A 20494-nucleotide genomic window follows, 5' to 3' on the forward strand; every position below is an offset into this window, starting at 1 on the left:
TATGCAACTGTTTCAAGTCAAAACTAATTTTTTAAACACATATGCAATGCTATGTTCAAAAATTATTATATCAATTTTATTTCATTTGAACAAGTAAATGTGAACAACAAACTGCACATATGAAAAAACTGCAATTAAACATTGTATAACAGCCTAGGTCCCACTTAATGTCATTCCAAAGAGCCAGTAGTTTATAACTGAGGTGGTGGGCATATGAAGTCTATGGTTGTAACAATGGTAACAATAAAATGCAAAAACAAATGTTCCCCTTAATGTCCAAAATCACTGAAATTACAGGGATTTTACACATGAAACAAAAACTAGTACATTACAAAACTAAGAGATCTGTGGATTTTAGCTGCTTTCAGTTGATGCTTGATCTTTTATTTTGACTCCTCTTTGGTTTAGCCACCAATCCATTTTTACGTTATTAAAACAGAATGGCAAGAACTGATATCACAGTATCACAAGTGCATTAAAAATCTACTTAAAAAAGTGACGATTGTATAAACACTTGCCTAGTTTAGGTCATCTTTTGGCAGACCACTGGAGGGGGGTTTTGGACCACACTTTGAGAATTACTGCTTTAAACCAAGAATGCCATTATCTCAGCTTTTTGATCAAAAGTTTTTTTTTTTTTTTAAGATACCTACCCATATTTGACAGGTGATCCTCAAATGAGGATAGGATGAAATGTTTTTTTCATTTGATATATTATATGTTTATATATTTAAAGAAGAACATTTTCTGGAAGGCATTCAACTTTTGTGAAAATCATAAAAAATGCTGCCGCTGACTGGCAAGAGTTAAAAATCCAGTTTGTATAGACGGTTTTAGCAGCAACAACATAAACAAATGGCTTTTGTGGACTACATGCAACTACACACATTACTAATGATGATTTTTTTATATATTTATGATAGGAAATTGGAACATGGAACATGATTTTTACTTAACTCTTTTCCCGCCATTAACGAGTTAACTCGTCAGTTATAAGAAAACGCTTCTCTGCCAATGACGAGTATTTCCGACCTCCCGCAATACCGCTATTATCCACCAGGTGGAAAATTCCGCAACTTATAAAACCTGGAAGTATTGCCCTAGGGCAAACAGCTGTATATCCGTGTAAGTTTTGATCATTGCTCTGAATCTGATCTCTATCAAAAGTCCTTCACAAAAATGAAATTATTTCAGCTTTTTGCTAAAAATGTGTTGTTTTTGAAGAAACCTACCATTTTTGAGAGGTGATAAAAAGAGATTAATGAAGGAAGGATGATTCTGTTTTTTTTTTAAAGCAGATGGTCTGTTCTTTCATTTGATATATATTTATATATTTTAAGAAGAACATTTTCTGGAAGACATAACATTTTTGTAAAAATCATGAAACATGCTGGCAAATAAAAATAACACTCAGAAAGATTTAATATCCTAATGAATTTAGGCATTAAATATTCAATCATTTTGACCCATGCAATGTATTGTTGGCTATTGCTACAAATATACCTGTGTGGTTTTGTAGCTCAGGTCTCTCACTCCGTTTTTTTTTTCTTAATTAAAGGTGTTTTCAGACTTGCAACCTGGGGTTAAATGGCTACAATGTTGCAATTTCATGTTGGTTTTGTTTGCATTCACAAGGCAATATTTCCAAAGGAACCTGACTTACAAGTCAGGTTTGAGTAAACTCTGCTTTAATCGGTCAGAGTGCATCTGTTTATTTTCCGTGATTCCCTTCAGGACTGACATGAGCTTTGTGGGATTATTTTGTGGCTGTTGGTAACTGCTGTTATATTACTTCATTATTGTGAGCAGGAATCAATTAGAAGACATTTTATAAGGAACAGGTGCACTTTGGTTTTGAATGGCGTTGATGTGCTCACCACAATTTGGCACCAAGGTGCTATCAGGTAAGTTCATGGTTAAAAAAGCAATAATATACTCTGTTCATTGGGTCGGATTGCTTTCATGTCAAAGATTGAAATCAATGAGTGAAATCAAACGTTGCTGCTCCTCATTTCATCATTGGATTATGAGATTTATCCTGGATTTCACAAACAGAGTAGGCTTTGTTCAAATAGCTTTAAAATATATCACTAATGTAAAGAAAGCTTTACTTTGCCCTTGAACTCACTGACTCTGCTTATATCATTGTCTTATAACCCAGCGCTTGCTGAAACTAACAACAGTCCGTCAGAAAAAAGGTCAAACCACCATGCTGTGAGATTACAACACCTAAAGATGTTTATTTTTACAACAAGACTAACACGCATCGTGCGGGTCACCGAGATCTGCAGTTTGTGACCTTGACATCTATGTCACATCTTGGGAATTTCTGTGTCTCTTGTTTCAGAGTCAGCTCCCTCAAAGGAACTGTGGGAATTATGGTTGGAATGCTATGAAGTTGTGAACTTGCAGTAATTTGATCACATTATAAATATTTTTCTGTGTTACAGCATGTACTTCATCACATTTACAGTAATGATAAACCAGTGGACCGGCCAAGCTGATTAATCAAATGAAATTTTCCATACCTGAGGGCATTTGAAGTGGCCAGTAATACAATGACTGTTCTCCATAGTGCTGGGTGAAAGATTTAAATATTAATCATTCTTTACTCTTTTGCTGGCTATATAATGTTAACTAACACTGTGAATGTAGTTATGATTAAATGTACTTTTATTTACCATTTAACCATCATGTAGAATATAAATATCATGTTGTGTAAATAAGTCAGTCAGCGCCCAGCTACAACTCAGGAAGTTGCTCAAATACCTGTCACACCACAGAGCGCCACTCACATAGTTTAACATTAAATAACATCATATTTGTTCCAAATCATTAACGATAAACATTGGCTGCTAACGTTTATTTTGCGTTTTGAAGTAGACGCTATCTGACTAAGCTCGCCCTATTTAATGTGCACTTCCAGTGTATGATACACTTTTTAACTTGTCAGGGTCTGGTTTAAAATGTCACAACTGTCCCTCTGGTGTGAGTTTTTTTTAACTGCAATTTTTAATGGACTTGTTTATGGTGACACGTCGAGCTTCACGCGGTCCGACACAGTCAGCAGTATCTTTCTCATTCAACACATAGTAAGTTATTTGAACAAACCCTAATAAACATATAAACTACTACATGTATTGAGTATTGTTTTCATTTTATGAAAATATTATTACATTGCTTCTTACGCAGGTGGAGACATGAGCTTATGAAATTATTTTTTGCTTACTTTGCTTTTTCATTTAAAACATAACAGAAGTATGCTCAAACACGTTACAAACTATTATAAACATTAACTAAGCAGATTATGTCGTATATATTCTGTACTGTAATCGCATTTTTGTAATAATATACTGTATAGTAGCAGAATAAATAAATCAGCATATTTTTATCAGCATAATATTAGTTGTTTTTAAACAATAATTGTATTTATTGTTTTCTGGTAGTTTCTATGAAAGGTTTTACTGGATGGATTTGTAAATACAGATCATGAGTGCATGTGCGCCACATACACATTCAGATCTTGTGTATGGATTATGGTTAAAAAAATGATTTGTAGAGATTTACTGCATTTGTATTAGCTATTATGGCAACCCCTAACTGCACAAATTATGTCGGTCTTCCTGGATTTCATAATAAACATTAAACAGCCAGTCAAAACAGCACACTTGAGTTCTTCACAATAGACTACCATTAGCTTTAGTGGCTCACCGGAAGTCATAAACCAGAAAGCTTAAAGATGGCGGCGCCCACATTTACGTCAACAAACTGGTGGATACAGGTAAGTTATGCTCTTTTATCAATTTGCTTTACGCTATTTTATACAGGTGCGTTATGTTATTTTACCCATGTGTGTTACACTCTGTTAGAGTCTGCTTTACACGCAGTTAGCTCTCTTTTATCAATAAGTGTTACGCTCTATTATACAAATGCGTTATGCTCTTTTTATCCAGGTGCGTTATGCTTGTTTATCAATTTGTGTTACACTATGTTATATAGGTGCATTACGCTCTGTTATACAGGTGCTTTGGCGGAGCAGGGTTTTGGCTAGATGGGATACAGCTACAGCATAAATCTCCCAAGATGTTGGGTTTAGGGTAAGGTTTGGGGGGTAGGATTAGGATAAAAACGACGCTCATCTGGTGAGATTTCACAAAATTTTGGCCATTGCTGTATCTTCTAGCCACAATTGCACCACAGACAGTTGAATATAGGTGTGAAAAACTTCATGTGGTGCCATAAGAACAGACAGGTGGTTGATGTCAAATTATCTCGAGAGCAATTCAAAATGCACTTCTTCGTACGAGTCTATGAAATGCTCTTGTGTTATTTTGATGTGACCTATTTGTCAAACAAGCAGCTTTACCCTTTATCTATCAATATTGTATCATTGTATCATTACTTCTTAACTCAAGATAGAGTAACACCTGATCATAGCTGTACAGGGATACCCAAAGCTGTATGATCTGTCAAGAGGCTATAATATTTCTACAACAATGCATGGAGGCGTTTTACTGGATCTATGGAGAGTGCGACTCATGTTTGCTTAGCAATGGAGGACGCTGCAGAAGTGCAAGCGCCAGAGCGCTTCAGAAAGAAGGAAGAAAACCGCACAGTCGATTTGTATGCATGCTTTTAGACACAAAATGTGAAACGGTGCTAAAAAGTCTTCATTATTTTAACTAGAGGTTCATTTGATTTTATGTCATTTGGATTTTTTTATTAACCTGTGACAAATAAAAAAGACATTAAAAAGCATATACATAAAGATATATATTGCATATCTTTCAAAAGCTAAAAACTATAAATATACCTTAGCTTCCCCAGTTCCCCTTTCTAAAACTCTCTTATCTCAGAATTGTATTGGCCAACCCCCCACCCTTGTTTTATACATACTGGCACTAACCACTGAAAACAAAAACACTGCTACTTTACAATATTCACACTGTGACAAATACAAGTAAATACCAAGCACTCACTACTCTGCCATTGCTTAATACACAAGTTACACTTACACCAGTCCACACCCATGACATAAATGCAATTGCATAAGTCAAATAAGGGAAACAGATTGTTTCACATCCAGAACAGACCGACCACACTACACGAACAGGAGCTACACAAACAAGAATGTGAGACTGGGAACTGGCGCTTCAAGATCATTTGTGACTCTTGGTTCATGTATTTTCAACATAACCTTTGCTATATGTAACACTGCCAGTGAAAACAAGTCTCTGGGATTTTGGCAGCCATACTTTATAATTCATTCAAAGCTGATCTGGAGGATTGCCCACAAACAGAAAGTTCCTTATCATGGTCCTCATAGCTGATATCACTCACCTTTCTGCTTATGATAGGACAGCTCCTGATTGGTCAGGCGTAACCAGCGTTTCTTAAAGTTCTTCTTTCCTATCCGTTTTCTGCCCTGTGCCCGTTTATGTACCTCTCTGTTAAACAAACATATGCATTTGACTCAATCTTGGGTTTGCTGGACTTCACATAACCATAACCATCACAGAACCAGACTTTGAACTGTGGTGTCTTTCACTCACCCCTCCTTCAACACAAATGAGTCCTCCACTCCGCTGGATTCCTTACAGACATTAGAGGAGATCTCATCTAAAAACTAATACAGAGAAGAAATTAGTTCAATCACAATATTCAACCACGCAGTATTATTATTCCTTGCTGTATTATATATTTAAAATATGTAAATCATCACAGAAGTACTGGGGTAATAGTTTACAGTTTACATATAAACACTAAGGGGGCGTGTACACCAAAACGTTAAAGTCGCCATTAAACGGAAATAGCGATTGCCTTATTTTCCCCGTGGTGACGTATATCCGAATGAAACGGCTTTGAGATGAAATAAGGCAGGGCTGGATTTGAATTTGTCCATCGAGATCTGATTGGATCGTTTGAAGTTGGGTCGTGTTGCTAATTGCTAATCGCTGCGATCTTCTCCCGAACCCCGCCCACCTGCCATACTTATAACCGGAAGTGAAGAGAGATCGTTTTGAGGAGGGGAGGAGATTTGCATTTTTTATTAAAGATTATGAGCACACACAAATTTTTTAAAAATAATGAAGCTCACAGATAAGTCATTTGTTAATAATACCACAATATAATAAAATATATATATATAGTTTTTCATTTCAATTTCATTGCGACTTTAAAAACTTCGCTGAAAACAGCAGGCCGATGGCGACTTTGGGCAATTGCCAGCGTTTGTTTTTTGGAGCTTTAGTACCTATGAGGGGCAATTCACATTTCACATCTTTTGCGTGATCAAGTTCGTTATTTCAAATGTAGGCGTGCGGTATGCGCACTCATAATGGAAGCGACACGGTTGCGATTCACACTGGATGCGTGGCGTGAGCGTCTCAGCTGCGTGACGTGTCCGTTTTTATTTAGGCTCCCATGTTAGCAGGTTTGACCGTGCACACCGCTTGCATGACACGTGTGTCTCAGGCGCGACTCGAGCCGCACCGAAAACGCGTGCATTCTAGGAATACAACCGTCGCCTATTTTTCACGCCACACGCAAGCGTCTTGGAAGCGTTTCCAGACAAAACAGAACACAAAAAGTGGTTTATATGTCAATTTGACACGAAGTTGTTTGACAAAAATGCAGACATGTAAATAAAAACCTATTTCCAACTATTAAATCTGTCAACAGGCTACAGAACGAAAGTCTTTGTGTAATCAAATCAGTATATGTATTCTTAACATGAAGTAGCCTATTGCAGGTAGTTCATTTCCATACGTCGAACAAGGGCAATCCAAATCACGTGACGTTTTTGTAGTTGAAACCGGACACTTTCAGGTCAGTTTATCAATAGGAAACATACATGTATACAGAATAGGCTAGCAGCAGCAGCGCGTCAAAAACGCTTCTGGTTAGCAAGGGCATAGAAAACGCCACGCAGCTGCCATGCGACAGACACACAACAGACACGCCACGCATCCGGTGTGAATCCGCCCTTAAAAACATGTCAATTTTTTAGAATGCCGCAAGCAGGTCATGTGACAAGAACCAACAGATAGTCACATTTTTTCAGCGCGGTTTAAGACGCAAAAAGTGAACCGCCCCTGATACTTTTTGTTTATCAGTCATTGAACAATGCGCCGGTTGGTTGCTGTGATATTGGTCCCGCCCCTCCTCCACTGTGATTGGAGGGCCGAGTGACATTGATGAGCTGAGCGTTTCACCCAAAGTTGAACATTTTCAATTTTAGGTGCTTAGTGCCGCAAAAACGCAGATTGCCGCCATTCAGCGGTGACAAAACCTGCAATCTCCAAGTGCGGTGCTTCTATTGGAAACAGTTGAAAACATACACCGGCATAAATGCTTTGATTTGCACGCTACCTAATGTTTACGATCTATGGCAAACCTTCTTTTATCGAGTAATAATACATATTTATTAGTGATTTATTGAATCTTTCAGATTTTAAAAAGAAATGAAGAGTTTGGTTCCAAAACGCAATAAATGCCATTTTTTTTAAAAAGGAGTTACTGCCAAACTCCGTATTATATCAGGTCAATATTTAAAAGTAAATTCTTAATTTTACGCAAAATCCAATATCCGCTGTGTTATTCTGTCATCTTTTCTCTCTTTTTTCCCAAAATGCAATAAACGCCACTCCTCCTTTTCTACAGAATGCAATAAATCCGCTCCACAAATTACAGCGCACCATTCCACGCAATGTAAACAAACAATGGCTTGTTTGTGTGTGTCTCTTTAAATGCAAAATAAAGCTTCGGATCCCCTCCCAGTAGGTAACGTAGGCGGTAGGGCGCTTACAAATGTGCTTTGAATTACATCAAAACATGTGTCCTGGCAGAAGGTTGAACTATGCGCTTAAAAGGCGGAGTCTGAAGTCGGTCATGGGTGGGGCATAATCAATGTGACATCACATTGATAGGAGATCCCCAACAGCCTGTTTTGTGTGACTGTTGTGGTTTAAAGGAGACTAAACGAAGAATATATGGATTTGTATGATAACAGGATGTTTCTGCAGACACATTTTCTGCTAGAAACACATATAAAAGTGCATTTTAGCACTTTAATGCACATTTTAATTTATCCAAAAGAGAAATGTATGGTTTTCAAGTCTTTTAGTAGTGATACACCTGTTCTGGCTGGCTAAACTGATGAATTAATTCTTTATGGATGGTTACATCACATGCATTGTGGTATATTTGTGTGCAACACACAAAAATTTGCAGATTTTGTGGCTTTGCATGGGAATTACAGCCATGTTTTACTATTGGTGTAGTTACTGCACTTACGTTGTTGAGCGGTCCTATCAAAATAGTTATGTTGTAATTGTGTGCATTTCAATGTTTATCTGGTGTAATGTTTTTTCTTATAGGGTTCGATTGTAAGTGCATTACCGTCAACACAAATTAGTATTTTCTACGTCTGAGAGACACACGCGTTCACCTCTATCGACTGTCACATGACAAAGGAAATCATTTTTGTGTTACAACTCGAGTTGGTTTGCTGTACTTACCTTTTTTACTTTTTCTATACATTCGTCTTCTTGGAATAACTTGAAGAAATCGTACATATAAGTTTCTTTAAAGCTAGACTGGAGAAAAACAATTCAGAAGGTCAGAACAACAACGGGGAGTTTCAGAAAATAAAACACATCAAGGTAAAGCCCTGCCAGGGAAAACTTTGGAAAACACCAAAGTTTTGCTGTGGATTATATGACTAATAGTTGACGTACCAGTTTGTTCTTGGAAAGGCTGCCCCAGCTGCCCAAAGACTGGATGGTTTTAGAGATGAGAGTTAGTGTACGGGAAATTTCAGGGTCCTGAGAGGAATTCAAAGAGAGATTTCCCATAAGCTTATTTTTATCCGGTGATATTTCATACCTCTAGTTTGGATATTTGTATGTGACTTATCATTCTGAGAAAAGACATGACTGTCTCAACAAGCATGTTTTCTTGCATTAATAAATGAGTCATATGATAAATATAGGAAGTAAATCGTGTTTGTTACAACAGGTTGGTTGTGTTTCACACTCACAGGATGATGAGAGCGCAGCTGGAACGTGTGTGGAGAGAGAACGGCCACTGCGAAAAACCTCAGAAATATAAAACTACTGACGGCCGAGTACTGCACATGAGGATCGGCTACACGAGAGAGAAAGAACAAGAGAGAGAGAGAGAGAGAATCTCTTTTAGTAGACATTTTGTCTCTGGCTCCTCCTAGTGTTCAGATAGTACAGTCTGTCAGGAAATGAATGAATTGCAAGTGCAAACACATTTGTTTCAATTTGAGATGAAATAATGGCACTGATTTGTTTATGCATTTGGCAGACGCTTTTATGCAAAGCGATTTACAGTGCTATAAATTTGATAAGTATGTGCATTCCCTCAAACCCAACCCTTTGTGCCATGCTCTACCACACTGGTAACCCAAATATTATATTTACTTAAACAATGAAGTAACACATACAGTTTTGCACATGTACTTAAAAAATATCACTTTACAGTGCAATTGAGCTACAGGAAAGCCATTTGTTTGTGTGTGCTTCATGCCATACCTGGAAAGCGTTTAGATGCGAGCTGGCGTAGTGACCTGAAGACGTCACACATTAAAGGAGGACAGCTGGAGCTAGACTGTGTTATAGATGTAAAAACTTTCTGCACGTAGCCCTGAAGGTTCTCCTGAGAACACACACATTAAAGGGGACAGAGAATGAAAACCCATTTTTACCTTGTCTTTGTTGAATAATGGTAGTCTACCCGCATTCACGAACATACAAAAAGTGCTAGACATGCTAAACATCTCAGTCTCATAGAAATTCCTCTTTTAGAAATGTCAGCCAGAAAACGGCCCAATCTGAAAAACTGATGCTTATGACATCACAGGCATCTCACTGCCCCTCCACTTTAAAATAATTGGCTACATTTCTTGAGTGGCAGCAAAGTCAGCCAATCAGTAATGAGATTGCAAGTTTAGCCAGTAGGGGGAGCCAAATAGGTGCAAAACCACTTGTTTAAAATCCCCCACCCTAATAGAGCTATCTGAGAGAGGTTTTTAAGAAGCTTCTAAGGCATTACAGACACAAACAAAAAAAAATTTGTCTACATGTCACATCACAGAACAAGGATAAATACCCCATTCAATCATTCTATGTCACCTTTAACAATTTCATTAGTATGAATTAGTCATAAGTAGTATGAATTCATTTCTGTGGAAATCTACAGCATGTCATAGATCGTGTTAATACAGATTAACTTATTTTGAATGTGAATCAATTTATTAAAATGCGACCCCTTTAGCAATGCCTCATTCACAAAACAGCACTAGCCTCGAGAACCTTATTTCTTTAAAAAGTCCTTTACCACACAATACAAATATTAAAGCTAAAATATGTGGAGGGCAGTATGACCGAAAATACGTTTCACGAAATACATAAAGTTTATTTGATATTTCAAGGTATATCTGAGGAGTAACCGCAATCTCGTAGTACCGCACTACTTACAAGCTTACCGCATGGATGACAAGCGACCACAAAACCGCAATGTTCACGTTAAATTAATAAAGCTACGCCCTTCTTATTTTACACATCATACATGTATAATAAATGTTCAAATCAAAATCTAAAACTAAGCTATTCATACTTCATTAAATCATACAGCAAATGTGTGAAAAGCCTTGGGCACGCAAAGTGAAACTAAGTCAGCGTGAGGAAGATCGTTTTCATATCTTGTCGCTCTTCATAACTCTTTTAACATCAATCAGGTCCCAAACTTTATCTTGTCTTGCACTTTATTTACAAATTCCTGCATGTTTTAAAACTAAAACCAAAATGTCAGACATGCATGTGGATGGACACGCATCTTTGAATAGTTTAAGCATTCAGGTTGGTACACCTCTTAGAAAACGTACAAATAAAAATGATTTTATATAATTAATGACTATTTAGAGCAGGGGTGGGCATTCCTGGTCCTGGAGGGCCACTGTCCTGTAAAGTTTAGCTCCAACCCTAATCAAAAACACCTGAAAATCCTAATCCAAGACAGCAGGATTACTTGGAAATGACATTCAGGTGTGTTTGATCAGGGTTGAAGCTAAACTTTGCAGGACAATGGCCCTTCAGGACCATGAATGCCCACCCCTGATTTAAAGCATTGGGATCACTGTATGATGGCTTAATGTACTTTTTTTTTAAACCTCAATTTCGATCAAAATCGACATTTATACTTTCTTTTGCCTCTAGCTCAATAATAAACCGTGCGCATTCCGACTTATTTTGCCAGCACTGGTCACACATATTTACATTGTTAAGGGTGCAGTGAAGTGATACACAGAATTGTTGGGTGCAGCAGTCACAAGAGTGTTTTATCATAAATACAACACATCTATTGACCAATCAGAATCTAGGACTACTAACTTGTTTTATATTTTGAAAAAATAAAGAAAGAAAACTTTCTTTACCTTATTGACCTCCACGTTGTCACCCTCTTTTAATCTAATGGGGTCAATCTCACAGGTTTTATTGGATTCAAAGATCTGAAAACAAAAAACAAGCCATTTAAATGCTCATCCATATTGACAAGTTAACAACTTTAGAACCACAAATCTGATAGTGTATATAAAACATTCGGTTAAGGTCAAAAATAAATGATAAGATGAAGAAATGGTGTATGACCTCATTGAGAACAGGTTTGAGAGTGACAGTCAAGTAACTTCGGCCCACAATCTTCATCATGTCATCTATGCAGCGGGTGGCCAGAGAATTTCCTCTGAATATGGTGTTGGCCTCTCTGTATGAAACAGGGAACAGTTCATGACATAACATGACATAAAAAAAATGTGTGTTTCTAACCTAGTTAGTCATGGAGGAGAAAATGCTTAAATGCAAAGCAATGAACTAAATTGCCTATTCTGTAGGGATGTGACGAGACACTTAATCCACGAGACGAGACACAAGATTGGGTTCACGAGACGAGACGATATTTTTACACTTTTTAAGAAATCCTCAATGATTAAATAAATGAATAAGAAACTGAAATCATGTTATTTTAAAAAGTTTTAACTAATCAAGGACTGTCCCTAACAATTATTTTGCTAACTGATAATGAAGTAATTTGTTATTTTTGGGTAATAAAAATAGACCCAAGTGAGCAGTAGCCTTTAAAATTACATAATAACGAAGATGCAATAATATTTGGTTCAAATAAAGTATTAAAACCAAGTTACATTAAACAACATTAACAAACACATTACATTTGTGGCCTATAAATTAAAAGCATTATGTATGTATTATAACAAATGCCTGCAGGGGGCGATAGTGGACTCGTCTCGCGGATGCTATCTTCACTTTCACTTTAAACGCAGAGAAACGCTTATTTTTAGCCAAACAATGTTTAAATCCATATTAATATTTAATATATGTCCATTTCTTTACACTATAAATGATATAGCAACTGTCATTTTTGAGCAAGAACATGCAGGCATTAAATCATGTAAACTCTGTGTGAGGGTTTAATCTGCTGAGACTTCTGACACTGATCAACAGACAAACACATCGCGTCTCAGACTTCACACAAGTTCACAAACGAACATTATTGGAAACCCAAACAAAAAAGCAAAACGCAGTAAAAGAGAAATATAATGCATGCACTGTAAAAGGGTCAAATAGAAAGCTGCCTCCTCCGGAGGTCGCATATGCAGGCTGCATTCGTCATCAAGGTTTATTTCAGATCATTAACTGAGCATTACATTCGCAAGTCGTGAGCATATTACAACAAGTTGCGATTAACTAAATAATTAGTCAACTTTATATTTGTTAATAGTCTCTAATAAGACAGTCTTTATGAAGTAAAAGTAGTTTAAAAATGCGACCTCCGAAGGATGCAGTCTTTTATTTGAGAAACGGCCAGCACCTCCACAAGAAATCTCGCGAGACACATTTAATCTCGCGAAACACATTTAATCTCGTGAGATCTCGTTGCACATTGTTGTTCGGAAAAAGCACCCCATCTTGTCAATGTCACTTCTCACTCGGCGACCAATCACAGTGGATGAAGGGTGGGAAAAATTTCACAAAAACCAAAAGGAGCATCGTTTAATGACTAATAAACAAAGCAAAAGTATCAAAGCAACCAAAGCGCTGAGATGAAAAAAGCTGGCAAGCACCTACAGTCGGTGTCCGCCTGGCATTTTCAGCTGTGTTTAAACACCTTGGTGTGCATGCCCCCTAACCCAGCAAGCAATTTTGGCTAAACCACAGCGAAATTTGGGCCTTCAGTGAAAGTCTAATAGACGTCTAACCATAGATAAAGAATAGACGGTGGGTATATGCTTAGAACGTAAAATAAATGAAAGCAAACAAACACCTTGAACTTATGTGATGGAATATATTACTTCTCAAAGTTATTACGGCAAAAACAATTCAGGGTTATTTAGGGTAGAAGTGGGTTACTCATAGCTGGACTATATTGGGTCTAAGTGTAACGTTTTATGGCATAAACCATTTTAAAATGTTTGCTCAAACACACAAAGGTTTTAAAACAAACCCTAACTTTATGTATAAATATGTCTTCACTCGTATGCATTTTTAAAAAACAATAGAAGTCTTTAATGCGTCCCAATTTAGACGTGTGTATGTGTGTGTTTGCGTTACTCAACTGTGTATTCTCCAGCTCCAGGCCCGCTACAGCCGTGAGGAAGGGCAGCAGTCTGTTGTGATGGAGCAGCAGTCTGACCACAGGAAGCAGGGCTTCATACCCCACATTGTCCCTGCAAACATCTCCCAATACATGAGCTGCCGACGCCGAGATGGGCTATAGACGAAAAAAAAACACAGTTTATTCCAAAATATAAAATAATGCGTGTGAAACATCCTCCAAGTGGCAAGCTGTCGCTGCTGTACCTTGACATCTGGAGATTTGAGCATTAGGTTGCGGAGGGAAGTGTAGCATTCAGAGGGCAGGACATTGTCTTCGGTATAGGTTACATTCAGACGTAATGAACCCAGATCGTCCGGCTTAGATTTCGTACCGTTGCCTTTAGGCTGCAGCAAGTACCTATGAAATAAAAGGAAAAGAAATTTGTATAGGCAAATTTTTTTCTTCATTTGTGTTCAGTCTGATGGTTAAATTATTGTGTGGGACAACCATTTAAATATTCCCAATATATTAGTGATTTCACTGAGGAAATTAAACTGTGCAACATTGTGAATATCATGATCATTGATGCTTTTGTTCACTCAAGTTTTCAATACTGTGTGACAAGATTAGTTTCAAGCTTAGTTTTTCTAGTTTCAATGATTCTATTCGAAATAAAAGAGTTTGCATCATCGTTCGGTAAATTTAGCTAAAGTCTCATTCAAATAAAAAAATTCATAAAAATGTATTACTGTAAATATTTCAGTCTATTACTATGTTTTGTTAAATTGGTACAAATTGATCCTAAAATTGTCTGACTGATGATTTACTGAGGTAGGGGCTCTATACAGTCACGCAAGGCGCTCGACAAGCGATGTGCACGCAACCTACGTATCTGTAACCTTACTATGCGTTCACACCAGATGCGGTAAAGGCAGCAAAAAAAAACGCTATTTGCGCATAGTTGGACGCTTGAACATTTCGAGTTTACTTACTTCTTTCGCGCGTGAAATTCTAGTCTTTCGAGACATTCACGCGGAAATTTGCGTCTACGACATTAAAATGTCACGCTTTACATATGTGAAACTACCACTCCAGTGTTTACGAGTGTGGAGAAACAGGAGCGTTCAGACTTTGTTGAATGTGGAATGATACTAATTAATGTCTTTGTGTCAGTTTATTGTTAAAATGGTGTTCAAGTGTGCGTTTCACATATGCAATGCGTGACCTTTTGACGTGATAATGTAATTCATAAGGTATTGCTGGGGCGTCACATGGCTTGTGCAAGGCATGAAGCTGTGGTTTAAAAGTACACATTATTTATATTTTTTAGCAAAAATGACAACCGTTTCGCTAGATAAGACCTTTATGACCCGGATGAACTGTTTGGGCCCTTTGAAGCTGCATTGTAACTGCAAACCATTAAGGTCCACTAAAGTCCACTATATGGAGAAAAATTTAATTTCTTCTCGACTAAACATAACCATATTGAATGACAAAGGGGTAAGCAAATTATCAGGATTGATTTTATGAAAGTGGAATGTTCCTTTAAATACCAATAATTTCCTGTCATTGTGATATGCTGTATTGTGTACATGTGTCGGATCAATGTACCATTTATTGTCATTGCTCACACTGCAAAGTACAGAAATGGTGTGGTAAGATTGTGTTCATAAGTCTCTCTCTCTCTCTCTCTCTCTCTGTCTCTCTCTCTCTCTCTCTCTCTCTCTCTCTGTTTTATGCTCAGCTCATGCAAACGCTCACCCACGCAGTAAACTCACTGCCCTCATTCAAAACATGCAGATCAGTATCAACAAGTTCCTCTCTGTCTTACACATACACACACATACACAAATGCACGCACATACAATGTTTACACAACACTGCTGGCAGAACGCTGTGATCTGCAGTCTCAGGACACATGGGAAGTCATCTGCCCAAAACACAGACACACCTACGCTCACCCACGGCTGTTTGAACTTTCAAACAATAAACTATTGATTATAGCACGCAATGAATTACAAGATGACACATTAAAGCATCCATCACAGTCGTCACCTCTCTGCACGCTTTTCTTTATGCAAGGCCTACGGTATTATATAAAGTAAAGTATCTTCATTTTAAGGTCCGACAGGCAGCGTTCTCATGACTGATTGGGCAGATAAGAGCGGTGGAGAGCAAGGATTGGCTGGCTGTTATCTCTCTTCCTCATAAGTTCATCAATGTGATTCAGTCAGACTACTGGCTGCATACCCTACAGCTGACAGAAATCACACAGTCATACGCACCAGAAGTGCACGATATAACCTGTACTTTCATCAGCCTTTTCATTATATTCAATATATATCTCTATAATTTATCTTCATGCTTCAAATTGACGTCTTGCAATGGTTAAAATCAAATAATGCGTACATAGACAATACAGTATAAACAATGTAATTGTCATGTACATACGGTATGTGTAAAAGGGATAGTTTAAAACGAAAGAAGACGTTTGAATAATGATTGTAACCAAGCACATCTGGAGCACCATTCACTGAATAGTATTGAAGTGAATGGTGCCCCAGATCTGTTTGGTTGTAAAAAAATTTTTAAATATCTTCATTTGTCTTCAGCAAAACAAAGAAATGTATACAGGCTTGGAACAACAACTTGAAGGTAAGTAAATGATAACAGAATTTTTTTTGTCACTGAACTATCCATTAAAGATGTACTTACATTATATACCATAAGTACAGATGGTTAAAGACATGTAATATTAAGTGGAACCAAATCATTTCATACATAGAAATCTAGACACTCTGTAGACGAACTTACTGATCATGACAATTGCATACAATTTGTTAAATGTGTGGTAAATGGGGTGTTTAGGAAGGATTGATTGTGTTTACGGTGCACTGTAACATGTGTTCATGCTTCATTCCCAATGTGTTGCTATCCGCTAACCAACTACCACATGTTGCTTCTTACCATAGAGTGCCGCAGGGATGGCATATTTTTTCGGAAGCGAGTTAGCACCTAGTTCCGTCATCCCAAAGTCAATGAATTTTTTTGAATGGGGTTTTGGTTAAACTCCTTATATAAGATCTTGGGTTAACATCAACCCAAGATATTTTCACGTTTTATTCTACAAAACCAGCTTAAAACCGGCTTTTACGGGTCTTAAAGGGATACTCCAGCCAAATATTAATATTACCCCATGATTTACTCACTCTCAAACAATCTGAGATACATATGTCCATCACCTTTCAGACAAACACATTTAGGGCCCTATCTTGCACCCAGCGCAATTGACTTTGTCAATGACGCATGTATCATTCGTATTTTGCACCGGCGCACAGCAGGTTTTTCCCTCCACAGACGCACGTCGACAAACTAGAGAATGAACTTGCGCTCCCTGGGTGGTTCAGCGCAAAAAAGGAGGCGTGTTCCGGCGCAAACCATCCCTGATGCTATTTTGCAGTTTCAAAAAACAATTGCGCCACTGACCAGAAAAAAAAAGTTTAAAGTCAGTAGCGCATTGCGCGTTGTTCATTATGCTATTTTAAGGGCGCATGCTTGACCATAATGTATAGCGTGAACAACGCGCACACACTTTGCTTATCTAATCTACACAGATGCAACAGTTATTTTTGCAAATCATAAATTGTTACACTAAAAAATATTAATACACGAGATAAGGGGAATCATAGTGGTGAGCATTGTGGTGATAGTTTTTATTTATTGTGTGGCTGCGTTAAAAAATTCTCATGCAAATAACAATTAAAATATTTTCATAAGTTTGTTGTGTGGCTGTATTACGTTTATTTTATGTAAATAATAATTAAAACGTTTTCATAAGAAACCTTAATGAATATGAACTTGAATATGTGTACTTTGGGGTTGGACCTTGCTTGCGTTTCTTGGGTCCGATCTCAAAGCCCCCAAACCCTTTCAGCGGTGAGGGTGGACGCAGCGATGTCCTCTGCTGGCGTCAGGTCCTGTATAGAGGCAGATCCACCTCCCGTTACACGGCGTGCCCGATTTATGCTGGCAAGCGTGGGATTCCCCCGTCTCCTGACATCATTGTAGTGCTTGGCGCAACGATGGGGTGCCAGCTGATGAGACTGTGGCTATTTCCTCTCACGCCTGTTTAACCGACGCTGATTTGGACGGGTTTCTCCTATCCCCATACAAAACAACTTCTCTGTCTTTGACTGCTCTTACAAGAACGTGGGTCTCCTCGGCTGTGAACCGCTCCTGGCGTGCGCCTGGTAAATCCGTCATAATAATAGCAACCCGCCATGGAACTTGCGCCCTTGCGTTTAAAGGGAATGTTGGATAGCGTTCTGATTGGTTTATTTGACGTTACGCCCAAACCACACCTATGAATAATGAACCTACTTCAGACCAACCCCTTATTGATTTGCGCCCGGCGCAAGAGTTATTTCTCCCGCCGAGAAAATAGCAACAGCGCCCAAGATCCGCCCACAAACTCACTTGCGCGTTGCGCTTGGCACTTGCATTTCAGATAGTTAAAATAGGGCCCTTAGAGTTATTTTAGCAAAATGTCCTTGCTCTTCCAAGCTTTATAAAATTAGAAAACAGGGATCAGGAAAAAACTCCTGACTTTAAACCACACATTCATCCTTTACAGAGGTAATCCACAAGGCTCCAATGAGTTAATATGCGGGTAATCGATGTGATTTTGTAAGAAAAATATTTACATTTCAAACTTTTCTCTGATCCCATAATAAGCTTGGAAAAGCAAAGAAATTTACTAAAGTAACTTCAAATGTGTTTGACTGAAAGATGACGGACATATGTTTCTCGGATTGCTTATGTGAGAGTACATTATGGCATAATTTTTATATTTGGCTGGAGTAAGTTGCTACATTGGACTATAGACGTTGTCGAGGACTTTAAACTTCATCACGCATGAAGAACTCAAAAACAGCACAACATGGGCACAATTCCCAATAAAGATTCATCCACAGAGTATTTCCTTATCAGGAAACACGTTTTTAAACGCGTTGAATAAAAGTTTAAAAGAGTTAGAAACTTTGTGGTGATGACGTTGCTGTCGAGAGATCGTGGTTTGGTCTCGCTTGTAGCCTGAGGTTAGCTTTTCATTTCTAGTAAACACATTCATAAAAGTTGTGTTTATTTTTGTGAAGATAATCTTGTTGGACAAAACGTGCAAATGTCATAAACTTCTGTTACACACAGGGTTAGGAATGGGCTTTTTGGCGAGGGAACCAGAGTTTCCGGGTTGGCCTTAAAAAATATGTCATCTCTGCATGTGCTCCAGTGTACTGTAAACCAGTGTTTCCCAGTCCTGGTCCTCACGTCCCCCTCACTGAATGTTTTAGATGTCTCCTGATTTAACTCAACAGCTTGAGAAACATGTTTCTTATTCTGGCAGGAGGCTGAATCAGGTGTTTTAAATAACCCTGAAACATCCCTAAAACTTTCTGGGAGGGGGTACTCGAGGACCTGGATTGGGAAAAACTGCTGTAAACAATGGTGTCAATATTGCCATATCAATTTAAGCCTAAATCAGACCCTGGGAACATTATGAAGATGACAGAGCAGAACCTTACATGATGTTTTAGAATGGTATGCTTTTTGTCCATTACAAACTGTGGATCTACAGTGATTTCTACTGACTCTATAGCACCGTTAGTTTTGTCTTTATACAACGAGTGTACCCAAATATCTGTCGGCAGAATTATAAACCTATTACGAAAACTAACCATGGCTTTACTACACTAGCCAAATAAAACACAGAACCATGTTTAGTGTGTCTGTGGCTAAAGGGAACCATTTTAGTAAACACTACATTAAATCACTAATCAAAGAATCATTTACATCATTCAGGATGAGAGCTTACGCAGCCTACGGAGGCTACTCTCTGCTGCTCTGTGCCCCCGCCCTCCGAATTTGTCATACGTCACTAAGAAAAGTGCGTACACTCTCTCCTGAATACAGAGGAGTCTAAGATGGCGGCGCTACCGGAAGGTATTTATTTTCGTTAATAAAGTTTTAAATATGGTTATTTCTACAACAACACCGCGCGGATTACCCTCAGAAGACCTTTGTTTGTCATCCTGGAGCCGTTTGGATTTATTTTGTGAAGGATGGACACACTTTTTTTGGACTTGAAGGTCGTGGACTATGGGTGGACCCCGTAACATTACATTTAATCAACTGAAAGATCTAAAACATTTTATAAAATATCAGAAAATGTGTTTGTCTGAAAAACGATGGACATATGCAACTCGGACAGCTTGGGGGTGAGTAAATCATGGGTTTAATGTCATTTTTGGCCGAACTATCCCTTTAATGAGGCATTTTTGAATGATGCGGCTTAAACTCCGGTGCGGCGGTTTATAGTCCGGAAAGTACGGTACAATGATCACAACCAACCATATGAAGTACGCTGGTGGGATGAAAAAGAAGTTTGCAGGTGTTTGTCAGAAAAGTATGAATTGGCATTTAGCTAACTGGCTAGCAGAGCCAAAAAGTGTTTACTTTCTTGCTACAACAAAAAAAGTTTGTAGCTGAACATAGTCTCACCCCATTTGTTACGTGTTCGCAGAGGTATTGTTTGTGTAAAATTTGGGGTTTGTGATGACATTAAAGGAAGAAGTTTCCAACCAGTCGTTCGTTTGTAGTTTTTGAAAAGCCATTTCTGTTCAAAAAATATCTCCCTTTGCATTAAACTTTGAGCGTTGTAACTTTGCAAAGGTTGTTTAGGCTCAAACAGCAACATTACACACTAACTGAAGTTATAAATGTAAAATCATAATCAAGGACCCCTTTAACAGTTGAACTCGGAATTGAAATGAACGTGACATTTCAAAACTGCTATAATGAC

General features: G+C 38.0%; 1 protein-coding gene across 1 annotated transcript in view; it reads right to left on the reverse strand.

Moving 5' to 3' along the window:
* rasa2 (RAS p21 protein activator 2) overlaps positions 1-20494 on the reverse strand; it is a 57787-nt gene that overhangs the window by 7457 nt on the left and 29836 nt on the right. The window contains exons 10-19 of the mRNA XM_065265083.2: positions 13902-14055; positions 13658-13812; positions 11676-11790; positions 11462-11536; positions 9561-9684; positions 9041-9147; positions 8739-8825; positions 8520-8597; positions 5553-5626; positions 5341-5447 (exon numbers count right to left, since the gene is read on the reverse strand). Coding sequence (XP_065121155.1) covers positions 5341-5447; positions 5553-5626; positions 8520-8597; positions 8739-8825; positions 9041-9147; positions 9561-9684; positions 11462-11536; positions 11676-11790; positions 13658-13812; positions 13902-14055 — 1076 coding nt within the window. The remainder of the gene's footprint in view (positions 1-5340; positions 5448-5552; positions 5627-8519; positions 8598-8738; positions 8826-9040; positions 9148-9560; positions 9685-11461; positions 11537-11675; positions 11791-13657; positions 13813-13901; positions 14056-20494) is intronic.

This window comes from Paramisgurnus dabryanus, chromosome 9 (genome assembly GCF_030506205.2).
Source record: "Paramisgurnus dabryanus chromosome 9, PD_genome_1.1, whole genome shotgun sequence".
NCBI lineage: Eukaryota > Metazoa > Chordata > Actinopteri > Cypriniformes > Cobitidae > Paramisgurnus > Paramisgurnus dabryanus.